The sequence below is a fragment of the Fonsecaea monophora genome, assembly GCF_001642475.1.
Source record: "Fonsecaea monophora strain CBS 269.37 chromosome Unknown Scaff150, whole genome shotgun sequence".
Lineage (NCBI taxonomy): Eukaryota > Fungi > Ascomycota > Eurotiomycetes > Chaetothyriales > Herpotrichiellaceae > Fonsecaea > Fonsecaea monophora.
The window spans coordinates 43,333-60,869 of record NW_019174081.1 but is presented as its reverse complement, the minus strand read 5'-3'; the positions used below and the strand labels follow the sequence as shown (position 1 = coordinate 60,869).

Here is a 17,537-nt window from a genome sequence, read left to right as displayed (position 1 = left end):
TGAATGTTATTAGAGAGAAGATTTAATTATAAGTAGAAAATGAAATGAATTTTTAAAAAAAAAAAAAAAAAAAAAAAAAAAAAAAAAAAAAAACATGTAAGGTACTGGGTTACAGAGGAATTGACAAAAGATGGGTAGTCGGTGGTCGGTGCTCAGACTCCCTCGTCTATCTCCGAGTATGGTGGCATCGCCGAAACAGAAGAGGGACCTGCAAGCATGTAGCAAGGGGAGTTCATTCCTGAGGTTGTAGGTTATCAAAGGGTTGAGGTTGAACAAACAGAAAAAAGAGGGAAAAAAGGTTTGTTGGGTGGAACATTTATGGTCCACCCTAGAGAAGACTACGTTGCGGTATTTTCCTCTATCCGCGCAATGCAGCCTTGTCGCCTTGTATCACACCTGATATTTGCATAGGATGTCCAGTAGTTAGGGCCGAATATGAAGTCTGGAACTGGGTTCACTCTTGTGGTGAATACTTCTGGAAAGTACAGGCCAATTACATTCACAGCAGAGCTTAGTACTTGCATGGGGACACGCTTTGAGGTTTCAATCCATTTCAGATATGCATGGTATCACTGAGGGTATCCCCAGATGAGGTTGTAGCTGGATACTATTCGTAAGTCACAACGCCATAACAATTAGATGACTCCAATCCACGGGTCCACCTTTGGTAAGACACGATATACAAGGTGAGACTTGCTCGGGTCGACCGTATCAGTAACCCTACCGCCTCTAGGAATGTCCTGTTTTCCATCCCAATAAGCAGCAAACATAGTAAAGACAAATGAAAGAACTGAACATAAAGATAGAAAATGGTGGCAGAATTTCTTCGGTCTCAGGCAGCAACGGCAGACCACCAGTCCAGGGCTTCGGCGCTCAAATCGCGTGAGAGGAGCCGAAATCCTGCTTCTGGGCCGTGGCCAAATGGATCTCGCAACATGTCAGAGGCGCGCTTAAATGCCTGAATGGCAGACACACAACCCTGGGCCGCCGGCCTGGGTGAGGGCGCCGCCGACGAGCTGTATTGCTCAAACGCCGACCCGACCATGCTGCTGAGTTGGCGGGGATGCGGAAGGTTTCTTGACTCGACTTCGAGAGATGAGACTGGATATCTTTGATGGCCCGTGGAAACCACAACGGCATGGTGCACAGCTGCCAATGCCACCCACATTCTGTGAGACACTTTGTCCACCAATGCAGATGCCTTGAGCATGCCGAGACAGGTCGCCACACGTTCCAGGTCCAGTTGCATCTCTGTGCATTGCGCGACGTGCTGGATGGTCCTGAATGCGATGTTGTACAAGAGAATGGTGCAGGCTGTGTAGGTTTCCAAGATGCAAATCCAACACCGGACGTGCATGTTTGTTGTCGCGGTGCCGAAGCGAAGCAGGATGAAAATGCGCACGATGGCCCGTGCCGCCTCAATAGAATGAGCCAGATGCTCTTGCACGGGCGTGCTCCAGATATCAGTGTCCTCGACCCGGCCGAGCACAGCATCCGAGACGCTCACCAGGACCCGTCGATGCAACATCATGACAGCACCCAAGTACGTGGCGTGGGAGAGCAGGAGCGCGCCTTGTTGTGCCGCCGAGAGCGGATTGGCGTCACCGTTTAACAAGACCGTCAAAGTCATGTGAGGTGGGAGTCTCTGATACCAGGCTCCCAAGTCGGTCATATAGTCCCTGATTGTCTGCTCCGTGGGCGGATCGAGACCGCACGACGCTTTGCACACGCGGGCCTTTAAATTCATGATTTCTTTCGCCTTGATTTGCGTCACGTTGTCGTCTTGAAGCCTGGATATTGCGGCCGTGGGGGATGCAAGAGGCTCAGTCTCTTCAGACATGTCATTCAGGTAGCCCAACGACGCTGATAGCCAGCTAAAAAGTGTTAGTCAGTAATAAAACGGCGAGGAAACAGGGCCCGACGCAGAATGTACATACCATTCAAAAAAAGTCACTGTTCGATACAACCTGCTCCACTCGTAGGCATCTCCCATGAGCTCATGTTCCGGCAGAGCCATGTTCCACCGCGCGATCTGCAGACTGAGATGAATTAATCGCGCAGTGCTCTTTCGCTTGTCGACCATCCCGTACGCGCAAAGGCAAGCAAGATATTTGACGGTTTGCAGGTTGCGCAGCTCAACCATCTCGGATATGTGGTGGATGGCGGTGTGGAAGAGGGCGTCTTTGAGTTCCCCAGTGGTGTCGTCAACATTGAAGTGAGCACCAATGGCGCCTACAGCGCAAATTTTGGCGACGATGAAAGTGTCTGGTGGCGATATTGGCCGAAACGCCTGATCGCAAAGCTGGTCAAACTCGTCCATGGTCATGATGTGGAACAAGCCAGCCGTCACTTGAAGAAATATGTCGGCGCCTTTCCGAAGGTCACCTTCAGGCGGTAATTGGCTCGGGTTGAAGATAGATGGATAGTTGAAGAATCTGAGCGACGGCCAAGATGAAGGCTGGGCTGGAGAACCAGACTGTCGACTTCCTTGATCTGCCCGGAAATGCTCGATGTCTTCCGGCGACAGCGAGGGTAAATCTGGATGAGACACGCCATATACATCAGACAGGAGGTTCGAGGACCGTCGACCAGGTGTCGTTGCCTGAGGGGAACGGAGGGCTCGCAAGGCCGCTAGAGATTCCTCATCGCTGCCGTATTTGAGCACGTCGAGCAAGGAGCGCAGCTCCTCGTTCTGGGCCTCAAGAAGCTGGATTTCCTCCTGTCGAACGCTCGCTTTTCTCTTGTCGTTGAAGCGATACACGCATTGCTTATTGGCGTCGACACATGTGCGACAACGAGGCTGACCATCACACTGAAGCAAGAAGAACAGGTCAGCTCGAAACAAGCCACAAGTAATCGAGGCATTCATATACACCCGAGAAAGCGACTCACCCGTTTCCGTTTGAAGCGACAGTACTCGCATGCCGTCGATGTATACTTCCGCTTGGAACTCGTGGGGGGTGTGGCGTCAACCCCAGTCGTACTCGACTGCGGGCTGAGAGAAGTACCGGTAACCAGGGAAGGCTGTATTGCAACCATCCAACTCATTATTGCGAACGCCAGGGAACGTGAAGCAGGAATTGGATTCCACAAGTTGACTTAATGGTCCATCGTGGAGGAAATCCATGGCCATCAAGTGCAGCCTCTCCATTATTAGGAGACACGTTCGCCACGAGGATCCGGATCGTTGTTCCTTTAGAACGCCTAGCCTTGCAGAAAAACCTCCTCAGAGGTCTTGGGTCTAGAATTGGGGACGCTGGGGTCCAGACCCGGCCGTTGGGGCCCGAGGTTTTCGCACGCTGGTCTCTTGGCCTGGAGACGCCGCCGAAGCTTGAGTGGTCAGAGGGCAGTGCCAGGTGGTCCGGGGATTCCATGTGGGTGGTACAAGGGTATAATATATTGAATATGTAGGATGTTATCATCACCTGATGGTCCGTGCAATCATCTCCGGTGAGCTCCGAATCCTCATCAACACTGTATTTCTAGTGCTTGAAGAAAGTCTCGCATTGATCCAATTCAAACAGGGCCTCGCCATCCGACTTTGTACACAAAGCCAGCACACGGTTACTGGGTATGTGCTTCAGCTGAAGGCGTTGAAGGAGGAGGAGGAATAGGGCCTGCTGGAGGAAGCGAAGCAGAGGATTCGCCAGCGGCTTCTCTCTTTGCTCTCTTCTTCTGCCACTGCTCCCTCAAGACTGTCTTTATCGCATCTTCGCCGGCCTCGTAGTTGGCGCAGCATACCTTGACCAGCATCTCTACCTGCTCACCAGTCCACACGAGGTTATACGAGCCGGAGAATTTGGCGGTCGAAGGATCAAAATCGGCCACTGCTCCCTGGTTCGGTAGCAACGGGAGATAGATCATGGTTGATTCATGGAGGCATGGCGGTGCCGGGGGATTGGTTACTTCGTGTCCGTAAGAGTCAATCACCTGCTTCGGCCTCTCTTCGAGGATGCTACCGTCGTAGATCTGTGCATATAAGCCCTTGAAGCGGTCCGGATCTTTGGGGTCTGTGCCAGCTTCCACTTCAGGGTGCCGTTTGGTGAATTTCAGGCACCGTCGGCTGGCAATCTGGTCCACCCGCTCCTGGAAACTGCCCTTCAAGACGTCGCTGGACGCATCCATGTTCAAAATCACATCGACTTGCCGAGAAGGGTGCAGCATGACATACGTCGGGCAGTTGTTATCCATCCCTGAATCGATCAGGTGAATCCGAGGGGAATTCTCGATTGGTGGTGACGGTTTGTCCTTGTTCTCACCCCGGGACAAGTGAAACATGAAATTGTGCTCATTGACAGCATGAAGCGGATGATGGGCTTGAAACTCTTCCTTTCCCTTTGGCCCCCACAGCCGCGCGATTCCTCTAGCCATGTCATTGATGGAGTTGCCAATGAATCCCGCCGGGAGACTGCGCTTGATGGTCGCCAGGTAGGAAGTCAAAGGTCCCGCCGGCGCACTGGTACAGAGACCCAGTAGCAATGCCAGAGATTGCTCGGGAAGTTGCATGGTATCGTGGCCTTGTTCGAACGGCCTGCCAAACGCCCAAGTTGGACACCAAGCCTCCAGCTCGTCACATCCAACCTCGATCGGCGAAATTTCAAACCAATTGAACCAAGCATCCTGGGCCTCTTGATGCTCCTTCGTTTCTGGATCTTCGTTCTTAAAGGGATGTTCCTTGTCTACCCAGTCCTTCCAGGGGCGTTCATGCCGGATTGCGGTAAATATGGGCAATGGTTCGCTGCCGTCTAGCAGGTACATATTTGCCGATGACCACTTTAGCCAGTTCTCATGAAAGCCTGCCACCTCCTTTTTGACACCAAAGCTCCCACGTAGGCCCGGTGGCTCTAGGGCGGGATCGTGATTCAGGAAGAGATGGCCCGTGGTGAAGACAGAATACAAATCCATGGCCACAGTTGACAACCCTGAGCGGTGCTTCTGAATCAAGGGGCCGAGCGTCTTCGTTGGGCCACCAGGGGCGTTCAGCACCTCGCGAACTGCTTCTGGAGACAAGGGGTGGTGTGGATGCAGTCTCTTCCGGCAATGGTCAATCACTGCCTTCATACTCGCACCAGCCCAGGTGTAGTAGGCGGCGAGGCCCCAGCAACTACCACTCACACCAGCAACATAAGTCAACAGATCCCACATTCCCGTGCGCTTCATCTCTTCACAGTATCCCAGAAAGCCGATCATGGCCCTATATCCTCCCCCTGATCCGCCAAAAGCTACAACCGGCACGTCATCAACATGAACCTCGGAGGGATCGAGGTTGAGATAACGGCAAAAAGCATCCCGCACCTTGACCTTTCTCTGCTCACGAAATTGTATTTCCTCTAGGGCAAGGTCAAATCCCCTCCTTACCGTTGCCTTTTGAGCGACCTCGGGATGCCTCGTTGTATCCCTCAACTCCTTGGTGATAGTAGCCTCGACCTTTAACGCGGCCTTGATGATTGAGATATCCGCAACAGCTTCGGGAAAGGTTGGGACGATGGTCTTGTTCCAGAAGGACTTGAGTTTGCCCTTGACCTTGGCACGTGCCCCCGTAATCCCCGTCGAGCTCTGCTCAGGCGAAGAAGGATGGCTTTTGTTACTGGGCACTTCTTCATCGTCGTCTTCCTCGGGCATTCCTTCCTCCTCAGCGAGATGGCTCAGGTCGTGCCTCCGTCGACTTTCTGGGTAGTGCTGGCGAAGAATGGATTCCTCGTACTCTTGCTGCTCTGTGGTTTCAGATGTTCGTGGTAGCCTGGATCAGCAGCGTCAGTCTGGCATAGTTCACGACATGTGGCCGCGAGTGGAGACAGACACCGTGGTAGCCATAGTACCTATGTAGTAGCCAAGGTGCCGGTGATCACCCACAAGAACACTGTGTTCTCACACCGTTACCCGCTTCTCAGTCTGTGGATAGCAGCCAGATGCAGTGACCACAATTCTTGTCTGTTTTTACTGCCTCGGCTGCCAGGGAGCCCAGATATAATATGGCGAAAACATATCAGCAGAGGACAGGGCCCTGAGCAAGGCTGAGGTGGAAGCGGACGAATCAAGCACGGCCATTGCTGAGCGTGCTTGGAGCGATGCAGATGCGTCGAGGTCATTGCAGGAAGCAAGGAGTTGTGCGATAGCCTGTCGACCCAATGAGATGGCACACGTGCTTTTCCCACTACATCACCATCACCTAAGACCTATACATAAAACGAGGGTGTCGCCGAGATAACGGGTTGTGGAAGTGATTGACAAGTTGGAGTCTTCGCAGTCTTGCGGATGCATTTCCCACCAGCAATTCGGTGAGTGTCGACTTAGTCATCGATTGTGGGCCATTTTCTCTCTACCTCGTACAGTTGAATGAGTTGCTCAAAGTCGGACACTTTTTCCACACTTCATCAACTTTCCGATGTATATGACCGTCGTTGTTGCCGTAGACTATTAGACTTCCTCTATATAGCGTTGATATGAAAGAAATGCGTTCGGTAAGAAATGCAGTACCGAGGAAGTTGAGTCCTAATGTCTCCCCTGACCTCTTGTTGGAAACACATAAAATAGGGGCCGGTAGCCTTGGGTATGCATTAGATTGGATTGAAGAGGAATATGACTATTGCTCAACGACTAGGCACAGACGAGGGAACCCATAACAGAGACCCTATCTCCTCATCGGTGACGAAGAGGGATGACAATATGTGTATGCATTTGACCGTGGGTGTAAAGGGCACGTCTCCCATACGATGCCATCTACCAAGTGTTGACCAGAGCGATACATCATGACAGCCTCTTGGATGTCAGAAGTGAGCTGACAGCACTGCTTTCAAATCGACGGTGTCGATCGCCTTGGTGAAGGTGGCTTGACGGTTCGGTGCGGCGTTTGATATCGGGTAGTCAGTAAGCTCTTCATCATTGAAGGTGGCCATCAGAGCATTGTACTGCTCACCAGCTTGATGTTGCTGTAGAGACTCGATGCAAATCGAGACCCGCCACCAGCTCTCAACTTGATCAACCACTGACCACCAGTTGATCACCCTCGAGGTCGGCGCTGCGGCGGCGCTCATCGTCCTTCTGCTCGACTACGGATTTCATGTTGTAAACATTCCACATACTGGTCGAAATCATGCCACCACGATTCGCAGAAACCATGTTGTCCAACCTCTCCGCCGCTACTTCCAACAGCTCTCAAGAAGCGGGACGACACCGTGGCAGAGGAAGTCGACGTCCAACCCACCTCGCCAGCGTCGCATCCTTTTTCATCGTCATGAAAATGTAGACGACAAGAAATGGCAGTTGGGCGTCTGTTTGAGATACCCGGGACCAAAGAGCTTCTGCATGCGAGGGCCGATCACCGCCTTGACCAACCTCAATAACCAACATTGGCGGTGCATCATGGAATAGTCAAATGAAAATTCCATGATCTCAACTTGCAGCGTCGTTCTTGAGAGTGCGAAGGAGCTCCGGAACGGTGATCCGTTGTATAGCATTCCATTCTTTCCTGATACGGGATTTGGCCTCGACCTCGGACTGGGGCTCGACTGCCAGCCTGGACTCATCTTCTGGAGCTTCAACCGCAAGCCAACTGCTCTTATTAACAATGGTATCAACATCCTTCGTTGTCATGTTCGCCGGCTCACCACCCTCACGATATTTTTACAAAACCATACGGCGGACTGGGGCTCCGACTTTCAGGTTCCGAGGACCGCATGAAGAGACAGCTGGGCGATTGTGAAGCCTCCGATCTCTGGCAAAATTTCTATACAATGGGCGACAAAAGAAATATGGAGCAGCTTCTGCACGCCTCCATGAGCCGCAAAAAGCTTCTGTTGCGCTTCTTCCAGACCACGTGCCAGTTCCATGGCTGTATCTGTTGTGAGGGAGGCGCTGACAAGGTCCAAAAGCTCTTCTTTGTAGCCCAACCAAGTTTCGGCGACAAAATCGCGAATGTCAGCGAAATCTGTCACCAGGCACATAAGCATAATGGAAGGTTCCTCGGGGTCATCAAAAGTTTCCGCTTGATAACGAGTCTGTGGCTTCGCGGTTTCTGCCCTAGGTACCGACTGTAAGGGGCTCTCTTGATCGGCCTCGGATGGCTCTTCGACCTCAAGGCTGGAGAACATATTCGCCAGGTTTGTTGCGGCACTGGCTTCAGCGGTGTTGTGCTGAGCTGTCTCATTCTTATTCTTGGCCAATGACGAAGTCCGGGACCCGAGTGCTTCTCTGACGTCCTCAAGTGTGGGTGTGAAGAAAGAGTGTCTTGTATCGGATTCTTGGTCCGTAGGGCTGCGGGATGACCCAGCTCCATCATGGTTTCCTAAGCACACCGCCACCGACTTCTCAGGGAGATGGCCCCGTCGAGGATCTTGACAAAAGCTGTTGGGAACTTGGACTGGAGGCTTCTGGAAAGCCACGATTCGTTGCGCCATAGGAAGAAAATATTTCAGTAGAACTGCGTAAGCCCTTGATTGTGTTCCTGGGTTTGTGGTCTCCGCCTTTGCGGCTTGCTTCGCCAGCATCCTCGCTCTGCCTTTCAGTTTCTCTAACTTGGGCTCCTCTTCTAAGACTTTTAGGTTCAGGGTAAAGCCACAGTATTTGGCAGTGGTTGCGAGCCATGTTGTAATATACTCTGTATCTGACTTGTATTGCTCGTAGCTGCTTTGAAGATGTCGATGAAGCATTTTTCGATGCTATGGTACTTTGATGTGGGCGAGGAGAATTGATGTGGGAGATGGACGCGGGTTCAGGCCACAAAAAGTGACTGGATGTACTGCTGGAGGAGAGCAAAGCAACTCGGAACAACTTACGCTCCAAATACCTGATCGGGTCGTGTGAGCTCAATGAGCTGATAGCTTGACCATTTGAAAGAATCATCGCGTGTGAGAGAGTGCGTGCGTGAATGGTGAGGCATGTGTAGGCAACAGGCGAGCAGGCGAGAAGGTGAGCAGCCAAATGACAAAAGGGCAAAGAGCAACCCACCCAAAGGTTGTTCTTTCTTATGTACAGAGCTGCTCGGTATTCGTTGCCACACCCAAGTGCCTGAAGAGCGCCTTTGAATCGTGGCCTTTGTCGTTCACATCAAAATACAAGACTTCGAGGTCTTCTCGTCCTCTTTCATCTCTCGATAATGATCCATGAAGATCCTCTGTTTCAGTTCCTCGACAGGCACTTTCCGCCGCCGAGATTCCTGCTGCGCCCGACCGCGCACCCTCCGCAGGCACTGGATCTGTTTCTGATTGTGAAAAAAGCAGACGCGGGTGTCCAAGCGGCCGTTGAGGTTCACACTGTACCAGTTGAGCAACTCGAGCTCTCCGTCGGTCCAAGGCTTCTTCTGGCAGAAAAGACAATTGCGGTGAATCGCGGCCATGGTACTGGCCCTTCAGGGTGCAATTGGCAGCGCATCTATCACGTGCGTAAGACAACGAGGAAGACTATACTCCCTCAAGAGTTGAGGAAGACGTACCAATTGCAAGGACCCTGAGTATTCTTGAAACAGAGAAGTAACCGCAGAGAAAACAATGTGATGGTCTGTCATCGGGATTCTCAAGGAGCGACGTTCTCGACATTAAGAAATAAAATCTACATCAGAGAGACGGAACAAGAGCCATGCTGCAATGGTAGCTTGCGCGTACACTGTGAGACAGTTGAGATCATCAATGCTTGTCTGTAACGCGGATGCACAAATATGGAGATGTTGTCTCGCTAACCCACTTTTGCAGCCCTCCTCCTATTTGTCCTCCATCTGCACGTGAATTGGAGTTTGAGCGAGAGAAGTTCGTATTGGAAATGCCCTGTGAACCATTCATTGCCTCAGTTATCCTCGGGATACACTCTCTCTACCAGCCCGGTGTCAACATCGAGCCACAACCCAACAATGCCCTCGATCAGATCTGTCCTGAGGAACCCGCACTTCTTGGCTCTTTCGAGGTCTTCCAGCAGTGAATCGCGGTTATTTTCCTTCATTGGCAGTCTTTCTTCGAGCTCTGCAAATGCCGTGTACTCGGGCCTCTTCTTGTGGACTCTATCGAGAATCTTGGGCTTTGTTACGTGCGACGCGCCGCAATCGTTATGGTGGACGAGGATGATCTGAGAAATGTGAAAGAGGGTGTCGAGGGCAGCAATGTCCTCTGCAACCGAGGCGAAGCGTCCTGCTACGTTGCGCAACACAAGACATTCCCGGACCTGAACATTCAAAAAGGTCATCGGATTGGCCCGAGAATCGAGGCATGAGACTGGAATTTGTTCAGTGTCACCGCTTTCCTTGGCCTTGGAAGGATCCCATCCTACCGATCAAGACATGAGGACCGTTCGTTTTGGCATCGTTTCTCACCCGATCCATTAAAGTGGGAATAGGTTTGTGCCCAGCAGCATATTGCCTGTACTCATGTCAACTAGAAGTCCGTGTGGACAAATAGAGCTGGTTTGAGACTCGGAGACTCTGAGCGCTCGAGAATCACTGACTTATTACGCTCAAGCAGCTCGTCGATGCTGGGGCCAGAAGCGACAGGTGTATTGGGGATTGTCGACATCTTGATATTGTTTGAGTGCTGGAGCTGTGTATCTAAACAAATCTAAGCCGGTCCAGTAGAAGTCATGGGCAAAGACGATCTTGCAATGCTATATCTCAGAAGGATACAAGATGAAGAGGGCATTTGTCGACTTTTATACTTGCCTACCGTCCCCTGGTCCCGTCGAACACTTCCATCGAAGGAAGGACACAGGTACATCTGTGCAACCAGCTTCAACCCATCTCTCCAGCCAGTACCGCTCCCCAATCGTTTGCAAGAGGCGTCCTCAACATTTTCCGGTAGCAGTTGAGCCCCAGTCTGGTACAAGAATGTGGTGGACAAGGCTTGGAGCTCCCTAGTTGATGTTGAGTAATCGCAGGTCTTTCGTGAAGCACCCGCAAAACCAAGACTAATCGCCGTAGATTAGAAGACCCTCTTGCTGCTTTCATGCCGCTTGTCGTCGTGATTATGATATGGAAATCATGGCATTGGGCTGGCCGCCTGGGGTTTGATGCCACCTCGCCTCTTCCAGTAAGGATCCCGACGACGACAAGGTCCTGTCTAGTCGCCGCTCTAACTTTGTGGCTGTCGTACAAGTCCATCGAAAGCGTTTGACGGCGGTTGATTAGATTCCGATGATTCAGGCCAGCCTGTCCCCAAGATCTCGCAAGAGGTCTTGGACGAAAATGTTGGGAGAGAGAATCTGCCGAGTCCTCAATGCAGAGCTTCTGACAAGCAACCTCATATGCGGACGCACTGCGGAATACGGTGTGGTGCACAAGAAATTGTCGTTCGGCATGTACCAGGAAATGGTCTTTTTTTTGGACAGTCTTGTATTTGATTTGTAGCAGCAAGGTGGTCATGCACACCCTGGTATAGCGTTGCTCCGTTGGATAAAGGGCGATGGAGAAGGCGGGCGTTCCTTGACCAGATCCTATGTGGAGGCTCCTTATGATGGCTAGACCTAAATCAAGGCTGCAGACTGTACGGTCTCGTCAATTAGAGGATACAACTCATGGCTCTGTACAGGGGAGATGTCTGCTTTTGACTATGTACTAAACATGTGCGCAGTCCGAGGTATCGCCGGATCTGTAATAAAAGGTAATCAAATTTGAACTTGGACGAATGAAACTGGTTCGCTGCCTACCGAGAACTAGAAGGCTGGTACGATTAGAGGCGGTTTGATCCTGCCAGATGGCATGCGCTCTCTTACTTGAATGGTCCTGCCGAAGACACTGAAGCACAACAGAAAGCAATCAGACACATTCGGGTTTTCAGGAAGCAACGACAGTGACGATCATATCCACGAAGCTGCGCAGCAAAGAGTGGAAAGGGGATCCATGGCTGCTTTGGACTGGCACCATTGCTTCACCTTCACGCTTGGATAAAGCAATTTCCTCTCCACAGCCTTCGCCTCATGCCGTCATTAACGCGGCCCTGGCTAGGTCGCACATCCTAATCGTTGCGCACAGCTTGAACAATCGCCCCTGCGTCCCCTTGGTCCAATGCATCCAGCGCCTCCATATCGTCCGGAGATAATTCAAAGTCATAAACGTCGGCGTTTTGCTTGATTCTATCCGGAGTATCACTTTTCGGCAGAGGTACCCAGTTCTTCTGCAAACAGTATCTGATGAGGATCTGTGGCGTGGTCTTGTTGTATTTCTGGGCCAAGGAGACCAATGTGGCATCGTTGGCCTTGTAATTTCGAACCAGCGGCGAGTAGGCTTCGATGATGATACCTTTTTTCTGACAATAATCGGTGATGGTTCGTTGTTGGCACCATGGATGCAACTAGCAGAAATGTGGTCAGCTTCCATCCCCATATCTTGACAAGACCAGAGCAGCTTGATGAGAAGAGGAGCCTTCATCATACCTCTATTTGATTGACGTGTGGCGGCCAGATCTTTGCATATTCTTTCATCTCCTCAATATGTCCAACACCAAAGTTGCTCACACCAATGCTCTTAGCCCTTCCCTTCTCGTACAATTTTTCAAGAGCCTGCCACATCTCTTTTCTCTTGCTACTTCCCGCATTGGGACTGTGTATCAAGAACAAATCTACGTAGCCATCACGTCCCGGATCGATCTTCTCCACACTTTCGAGACACTTTTTGTATGATTTTTCAACGCTTCCTGCTGCAGAGAGAATTTTGGTGGTGACGAACACCTCGGAGCGCGGAATTCCTGATTTACGCAGCGCCTCCCCAACCTGAGCTTCGTTGTGGTAGAACTGCGCGGTATCAATGTGTCTGTATCCGGCTTGTAGAGCGCACAGGCATGACTGTTCACAGACAGTTGCAGGGGATTGATAGACTCCGAAGCCAAGGCGGGGTATGTGGATGGTGGTGTTAGGTAGAGGAAGGGTATCGCTGAAAGAGAGGGGAGGCATTGCGACGGAGAGAGAAAAAGGCGTGATCCAGCGACGAGGAAACTTGGGAGAAGCCTTGAGATTTCAGAAGCGGCAGCGTGGTATTTTTTGTTGTATAAACCGCATCCTCCAAATCGAGGAGTGATGATGGTGATGATGCAATCATGCGGCCCAGCCTCTGGTGGCCTTGGGTCCCGCCGGACGCCCACAGCTGCGCCCTCACCTGCGCCCGCACCCGCACCTGGCACTTCCGCCCTCCATCTCGCCTGCAGCTTTCCCCCACCACACTCTCATTGGCATCGCTTGTTGCTTCTGCAGTAAGCTGGAAGCTCTTTGTCACCCACAGTCCTGCGCACTCATGCCTCAATCGCCACAAGATTCCCAGGCGCCGCTTCCACATGCTGCCCTGCTTTCCTGACTCTGATCATGGCCAACGGGTGCAACGGTGTTGGTCTGATTCACACCCTTCCTCTGGTGCTTCGGTTTCAGCGTTAAGCCGGACGTTGCATCAAGAAGGAATTGACGGCTTGAAGCGTTGCCCTCGAAGGGTTTGCATCTTGTTTTGAGCAGATGATCCATGCTAGTCTTCGCCTAACCAGTTGCTTCTCGACAGTGGGCTGGTCCGTGATTTCCCTCAGATGTCCTAGATCTCGAATGTCAATCATCTTGCCAGGTCAAACGCCCTCCGGAATTTGACTAACCTTCGTCTTCATAGCACAAACACAAAATCGCAATAGCCACACCGACACTGAGATCTTTGCTTGTTGTGCAAGTGATCAGTATCTTGCTCTGAGGTTGCGTGTGGAGCTGTTTGCTGATGACGCTGACGACGCCAGGCAACTTATCTCGAAGCTCTTTGCTACCGAGTTTGCCATCGCGGCAATTTAACCAAACGGCTTTTGATGTTGGGCCTTTTGCGTCACCTTGACAGTTGACAATCACGTCGAAACCATCCAAGCTTTCGACTGGCCCGACTGCAAGATAAAGATTGGACGTTGGAGTGATCCTCGTAACGGAAACACTTGCGCCATGCGCTTCTCTTTGTTTTCCAAGGAGATCTTCGATCAGCGCAGGGAGTTCATCTTCGGGAGTTTGTATCAACAGCATTCTGTATCTCCAGAAGAGCTCTGCGGTCAGTCCGTGCGACCAACCCTCGCTGTCGTCACCGGCGCCTTGGATGTATCCACCTTCTGAGCTTTCTGCACCCCGGACGCGACGAGACGCGGAGCACAGCACGAGGTTGTGATAGGAGTGCCCGGCTTTAGACCCTGAGCCTGATGGCCGAACGTCGGCTTCGTTAGCACTTTGAACACTAGAATAGCCGTTGATCTCCCAGGTGAGGCGCACAGGACGTCCCAATTCCTTCCGCAAACTTTCTAAGTTCAACCCTAGACCGGCAAAGGTGCTCGTGAAATGCTCGAGCCGGGCTTCAATCTGCGATACCTCAGAATGGCCTAGGTCATCTGGTGGAGGCGGGGTCTGAAGTCTGTGCGCCGATGGGATTTCTGGGAACAATGCTTTGTTGACAACCGCGGTCCAGATAGGCACGGTCTTACTGAAGGCATCTGGCAGATTCTTGCCACGACGCGTCGAATCGACCACGATTGCGCCGCCATACGCAGATAAGATCGGAAGAAGCTGCAGATTGAGTCTGCGTGGGGAAAAGTCCCATTGTCCGTGGTGGCCGTCTGTGCTTTTGAAATACGTACTGCCTGTTTTATCAGCTGGGTCGATGTACCAGCTACCACAACGCTCGTTGGCCACCAGCGGCAGATTGTACCGATGGGATACTTCTTTGACAAACGTCGCATCACTAAGGACCGAGGTGAGGCGATTCGGAATAGAGAGGGCAGACTTGCGAATTGATTTTAGCGTTGCATACAGAGAGGGATGATGAGTCGAATCGGTTAGCGTCAGGTCAGCTAATTTTGAGGGAAAATCTGGATGGCTCATTTTCAGTCTCAGTAAGGGTCAGAGGTCCTAAGATTCATTCCAAGTGGTCAAGGCCTGCCTACTTTTCAGGCAACGACGGTTCATACAGTCTGTACTTGTGAACAAAGTTGTCCAAGTCCACGCTCCGAGAACGAAACGAGTATGGAGGGTAGCAATGCGGAGAGTCCAGCACGTCCCCCTTTCCCATATGTTGAAGCGCCGAGCTCTGTACAGACCCTTGTAGTCTGTGATGTTGATGAATGTTTGTGAGAGATTTATTCAAATTTCGCGATGCCAAGAATGGATCCTGAACCCAATTGGGTGAGGCGAAGCCTTGAACACGCAAGACACGCTTCACGTCGTCCCAAAGATTCCAGCCTTCTCTGTACCATGGCGTGCATGGCTCAAGCAACTTGAACTGTGCCATCCAAGGGTGCACCCTCTGGCACCATCACAGCCCCGTTGGTGGCTATCATCTCCATGGCATCGTCGTTGATAGGATGTATCGAAAACTGGGTGGCAGTAAATTCTTCCCCGTCGAAAAGGAGCCAGTTTTGAAGGGGCTGCTCCTTCTGGCCCAGTACATTGATGACATCTTGTGCCAAAGAGCCTCCCAGGAACGCAACCACGGGACTGATTTCGGAGCCAAGGTTCTGCAAAAAGGCCCGGAGAAAGTCGGATCTCAAGCTTTCCAGTGGAAGCGAGAGCTCTAGGTGTTTCTGGTTTGCCAATCTCGTGAATAGCTCGAGGTCTGCTCTGTTATGCGCAGGAAGCCTCCCCCCCATTTGGCCTTGAAAGTCGAACAGAGCCCGCAGGCAAGAAAGGAGAGGAGTGACTTTGGTGCGGCTCCGTCGAGTATTCCTTACCCGCGCCGGAAGAGGAGAAAGATTGGCCAGCTGAATGGGAGAGTAGGTCTCTTGATAGGTAATAAGTTCCATGGTCTTCCCATTTTCCTTCTTCGATTCAACGGCAGTGACGCATTTCGTAGAAGTCTCCATATCGCCGACTTTGGTGGGTTTATTCCTCTCCTGTCTCTCAATCACGAAATCATGTATGATCAAGTCGGCGAATACGTAACCGTACATACCGTGGGTGTCTGCGGCATAGAATTTTCGACCATACATCCGGCAGGCCATGTTGATGGTCCCAAGTACATCCATAATGAGACCTGTTGCAATAGTTATGTCGAAATTCTGGAAATATTCGGGATCCTTGGTTACGGCCGCGTGCGGGTCCGTATATACCTCGACTCTTGGATTCAGTTTCTGTAGTTCTGCGAGGGCCGCCTGCGCACGGTTTTGGCCAACTTGAGCTTCTTGGACGAAAAACTGTGTTCCCAGATCCTCTTCTGTAACAATTTCGTGATCCAATATGGTCAACACTCCAACTCCTGCTAGAACTAGATTTTTTGCGATTTCGCTGCCCAAGCCTTTCATTCCAATGAGAAGAACGTTCGCGCGACGAATCTTTTCCTGGACTTGCATGCCCCATAGGCGGATTTGTCTGTCGTATAAAGCAATCTCATCGGCAGAGATGGGTTGCTGAGGCTGCATTCCAAACATTTCAGGTTGCATTCCATTCATCGCGAGCGTCATGTCGCCAAAAGGCGCATGAGGGACTTGTTGGTAGCCGTTGGAGCTTTCCATGACGGGAACGGGTGTAACAAATGTAGGACCATTCATGACACCATCAATGCCTCCGTTCACTATGCCGGTCATAGCCCCGTTCAAGTCAGCCGCCACAGAATCGGCAAGGGGGAGGCCGTTCGGAGGATGAGAACCCTCGGACACTGGGTTCTCGTCCATGGTGCATTCGAGAGGGTGATCAGGAAGATGGGCGCAGTGTGATGGGTCCAAAGAACTGAGCTTTGAGGGAGCGACCGTCGAGGGTGTCTTTCTCAAATGTGAGGAGATAAGTGATCGTAGAATGAGGCTGCAGGGGAGGTGAAAGTGAGAAAAGAGAAACAAAATTGTTTGCTATGCGACAGAGGCACTTACCGCGAGTTTCTTTCGCTGAAGGAGCCCGTGATTCAGGAGCTTACAAGGTAATGGTTGGTATCCCTAGCCATTCTCCCAGCAAGGCAGTTTGATGCCAAGCAACACTTCAACTACGTACATATGTACTTGTCCTTGTCCTTATCCGCAGTGCCGCAGTTAAGCAGCCAGGCTCCCAGCCGTCCACGCCATTGGTGAGAGTTATGCTCGTAGGCTTTCAACTTTGAAGCCTAGCGGGATGCCTACAGGGCTAGAGGACTAAAGGGCTAGAGGGGGAAATGGTGTGTTAATTCTCCGGGTGGTGCCTTCCACGCAGCACGGGCCTTTGGCCTTGGGAGGGCGCTGTGCTACGCCCATTTGAATCGTGGGGCAAGAGTTGGCTGATGCACTGCGACATGTCACAGCGCTTGAAGGTCGCCGCACTCTCACTGGCGAACATCCAACTACCACCCTTCTTTGGAGGACCTTTTCTCTGCAGCCCAGTCTCATTGCTGATGTCTACAATCTCTGCCACCTGCTTTCAAATGTCTCTTCCAACCTGATATCGAATCGAGGAAACTTGCGTGTTGCTTTCATCCCTCGAACCGTATTTGTTCTTGCCAACGTATTGCCCGTCCTTTGTTCAGCCATGGTACGATCCCGTCCTCATGTCATTCGTGCACTGCGTACTCAGTCCCCTATGACATTTTAAGCTGATATCCACCAAGTCCAATCCCCCTGAACGCCCTGCTTGGTCTGATATCTCTGCACGCCTCGAAAATCTCAGGA

At 51.6% G+C, this 17,537-nt stretch overlaps 6 protein-coding genes across 6 annotated transcripts; all 6 read right to left on the bottom strand.

Annotated features, from left to right (window-relative positions):
• Positions 1–832: 832 nt before the first annotated feature.
• AYO21_11255 (hypothetical protein) lies at positions 833–3,048 on the bottom strand (the record flags this gene model as incomplete). The annotated part of the gene is made up of 3 exons (XM_022661151.1): positions 833–1,874; positions 1,938–2,812; positions 2,893–3,048. The coding sequence occupies 3 exons, from the start codon at positions 3,046–3,048 to the stop codon at positions 833–835; spliced, it is 2,073 nt and encodes a 690-aa protein (XP_022506562.1).
• Positions 3,049–3,564: 516 nt separating this feature from the next.
• On the bottom strand, positions 3,565–7,119 carry AYO21_11254 (hypothetical protein; the record flags this gene model as incomplete). The annotated part of the gene is made up of 4 exons (XM_022661150.1): positions 3,565–5,307; positions 5,359–5,740; positions 6,784–6,929; positions 6,991–7,119. 4 exons carry the CDS (start codon positions 7,117–7,119, stop codon positions 3,565–3,567), a joined length of 2,400 nt encoding a protein of 799 aa, XP_022506561.1.
• A 539-nt stretch (positions 7,120–7,658) lies between these two features.
• On the bottom strand, positions 7,659–8,648 carry AYO21_11253 (hypothetical protein; the record flags this gene model as incomplete). Its single annotated transcript, XM_022661149.1, has 1 exon — positions 7,659–8,648. The coding sequence occupies one exon, from the start codon at positions 8,646–8,648 to the stop codon at positions 7,659–7,661; it is 990 nt and encodes a 329-aa protein (XP_022506560.1).
• Positions 8,649–9,777: 1,129 nt separating this feature from the next.
• AYO21_11252 (hypothetical protein) lies at positions 9,778–10,496 on the bottom strand (the record flags this gene model as incomplete). The annotated part of the gene is made up of 3 exons (XM_022661148.1): positions 9,778–10,199; positions 10,255–10,343; positions 10,429–10,496. The coding sequence occupies 3 exons, from the start codon at positions 10,494–10,496 to the stop codon at positions 9,778–9,780; spliced, it is 579 nt and encodes a 192-aa protein (XP_022506559.1).
• A 1,434-nt stretch (positions 10,497–11,930) lies between these two features.
• AYO21_11251 (hypothetical protein) lies at positions 11,931–14,796 on the bottom strand (the record flags this gene model as incomplete). The annotated part of the gene is made up of 4 exons (XM_022661147.1): positions 11,931–12,266; positions 12,349–12,756; positions 13,440–13,486; positions 13,545–14,796. 4 exons carry the CDS (start codon positions 14,794–14,796, stop codon positions 11,931–11,933), a joined length of 2,043 nt encoding a protein of 680 aa, XP_022506558.1.
• A 383-nt stretch (positions 14,797–15,179) lies between these two features.
• On the bottom strand, positions 15,180–16,580 carry AYO21_11250 (hypothetical protein; the record flags this gene model as incomplete). Its single annotated transcript, XM_022661146.1, has 1 exon — positions 15,180–16,580. One exon carries the CDS (start codon positions 16,578–16,580, stop codon positions 15,180–15,182), a length of 1,401 nt encoding a protein of 466 aa, XP_022506557.1.
• Between the last annotated feature and the right edge of the window lie 957 nt (positions 16,581–17,537).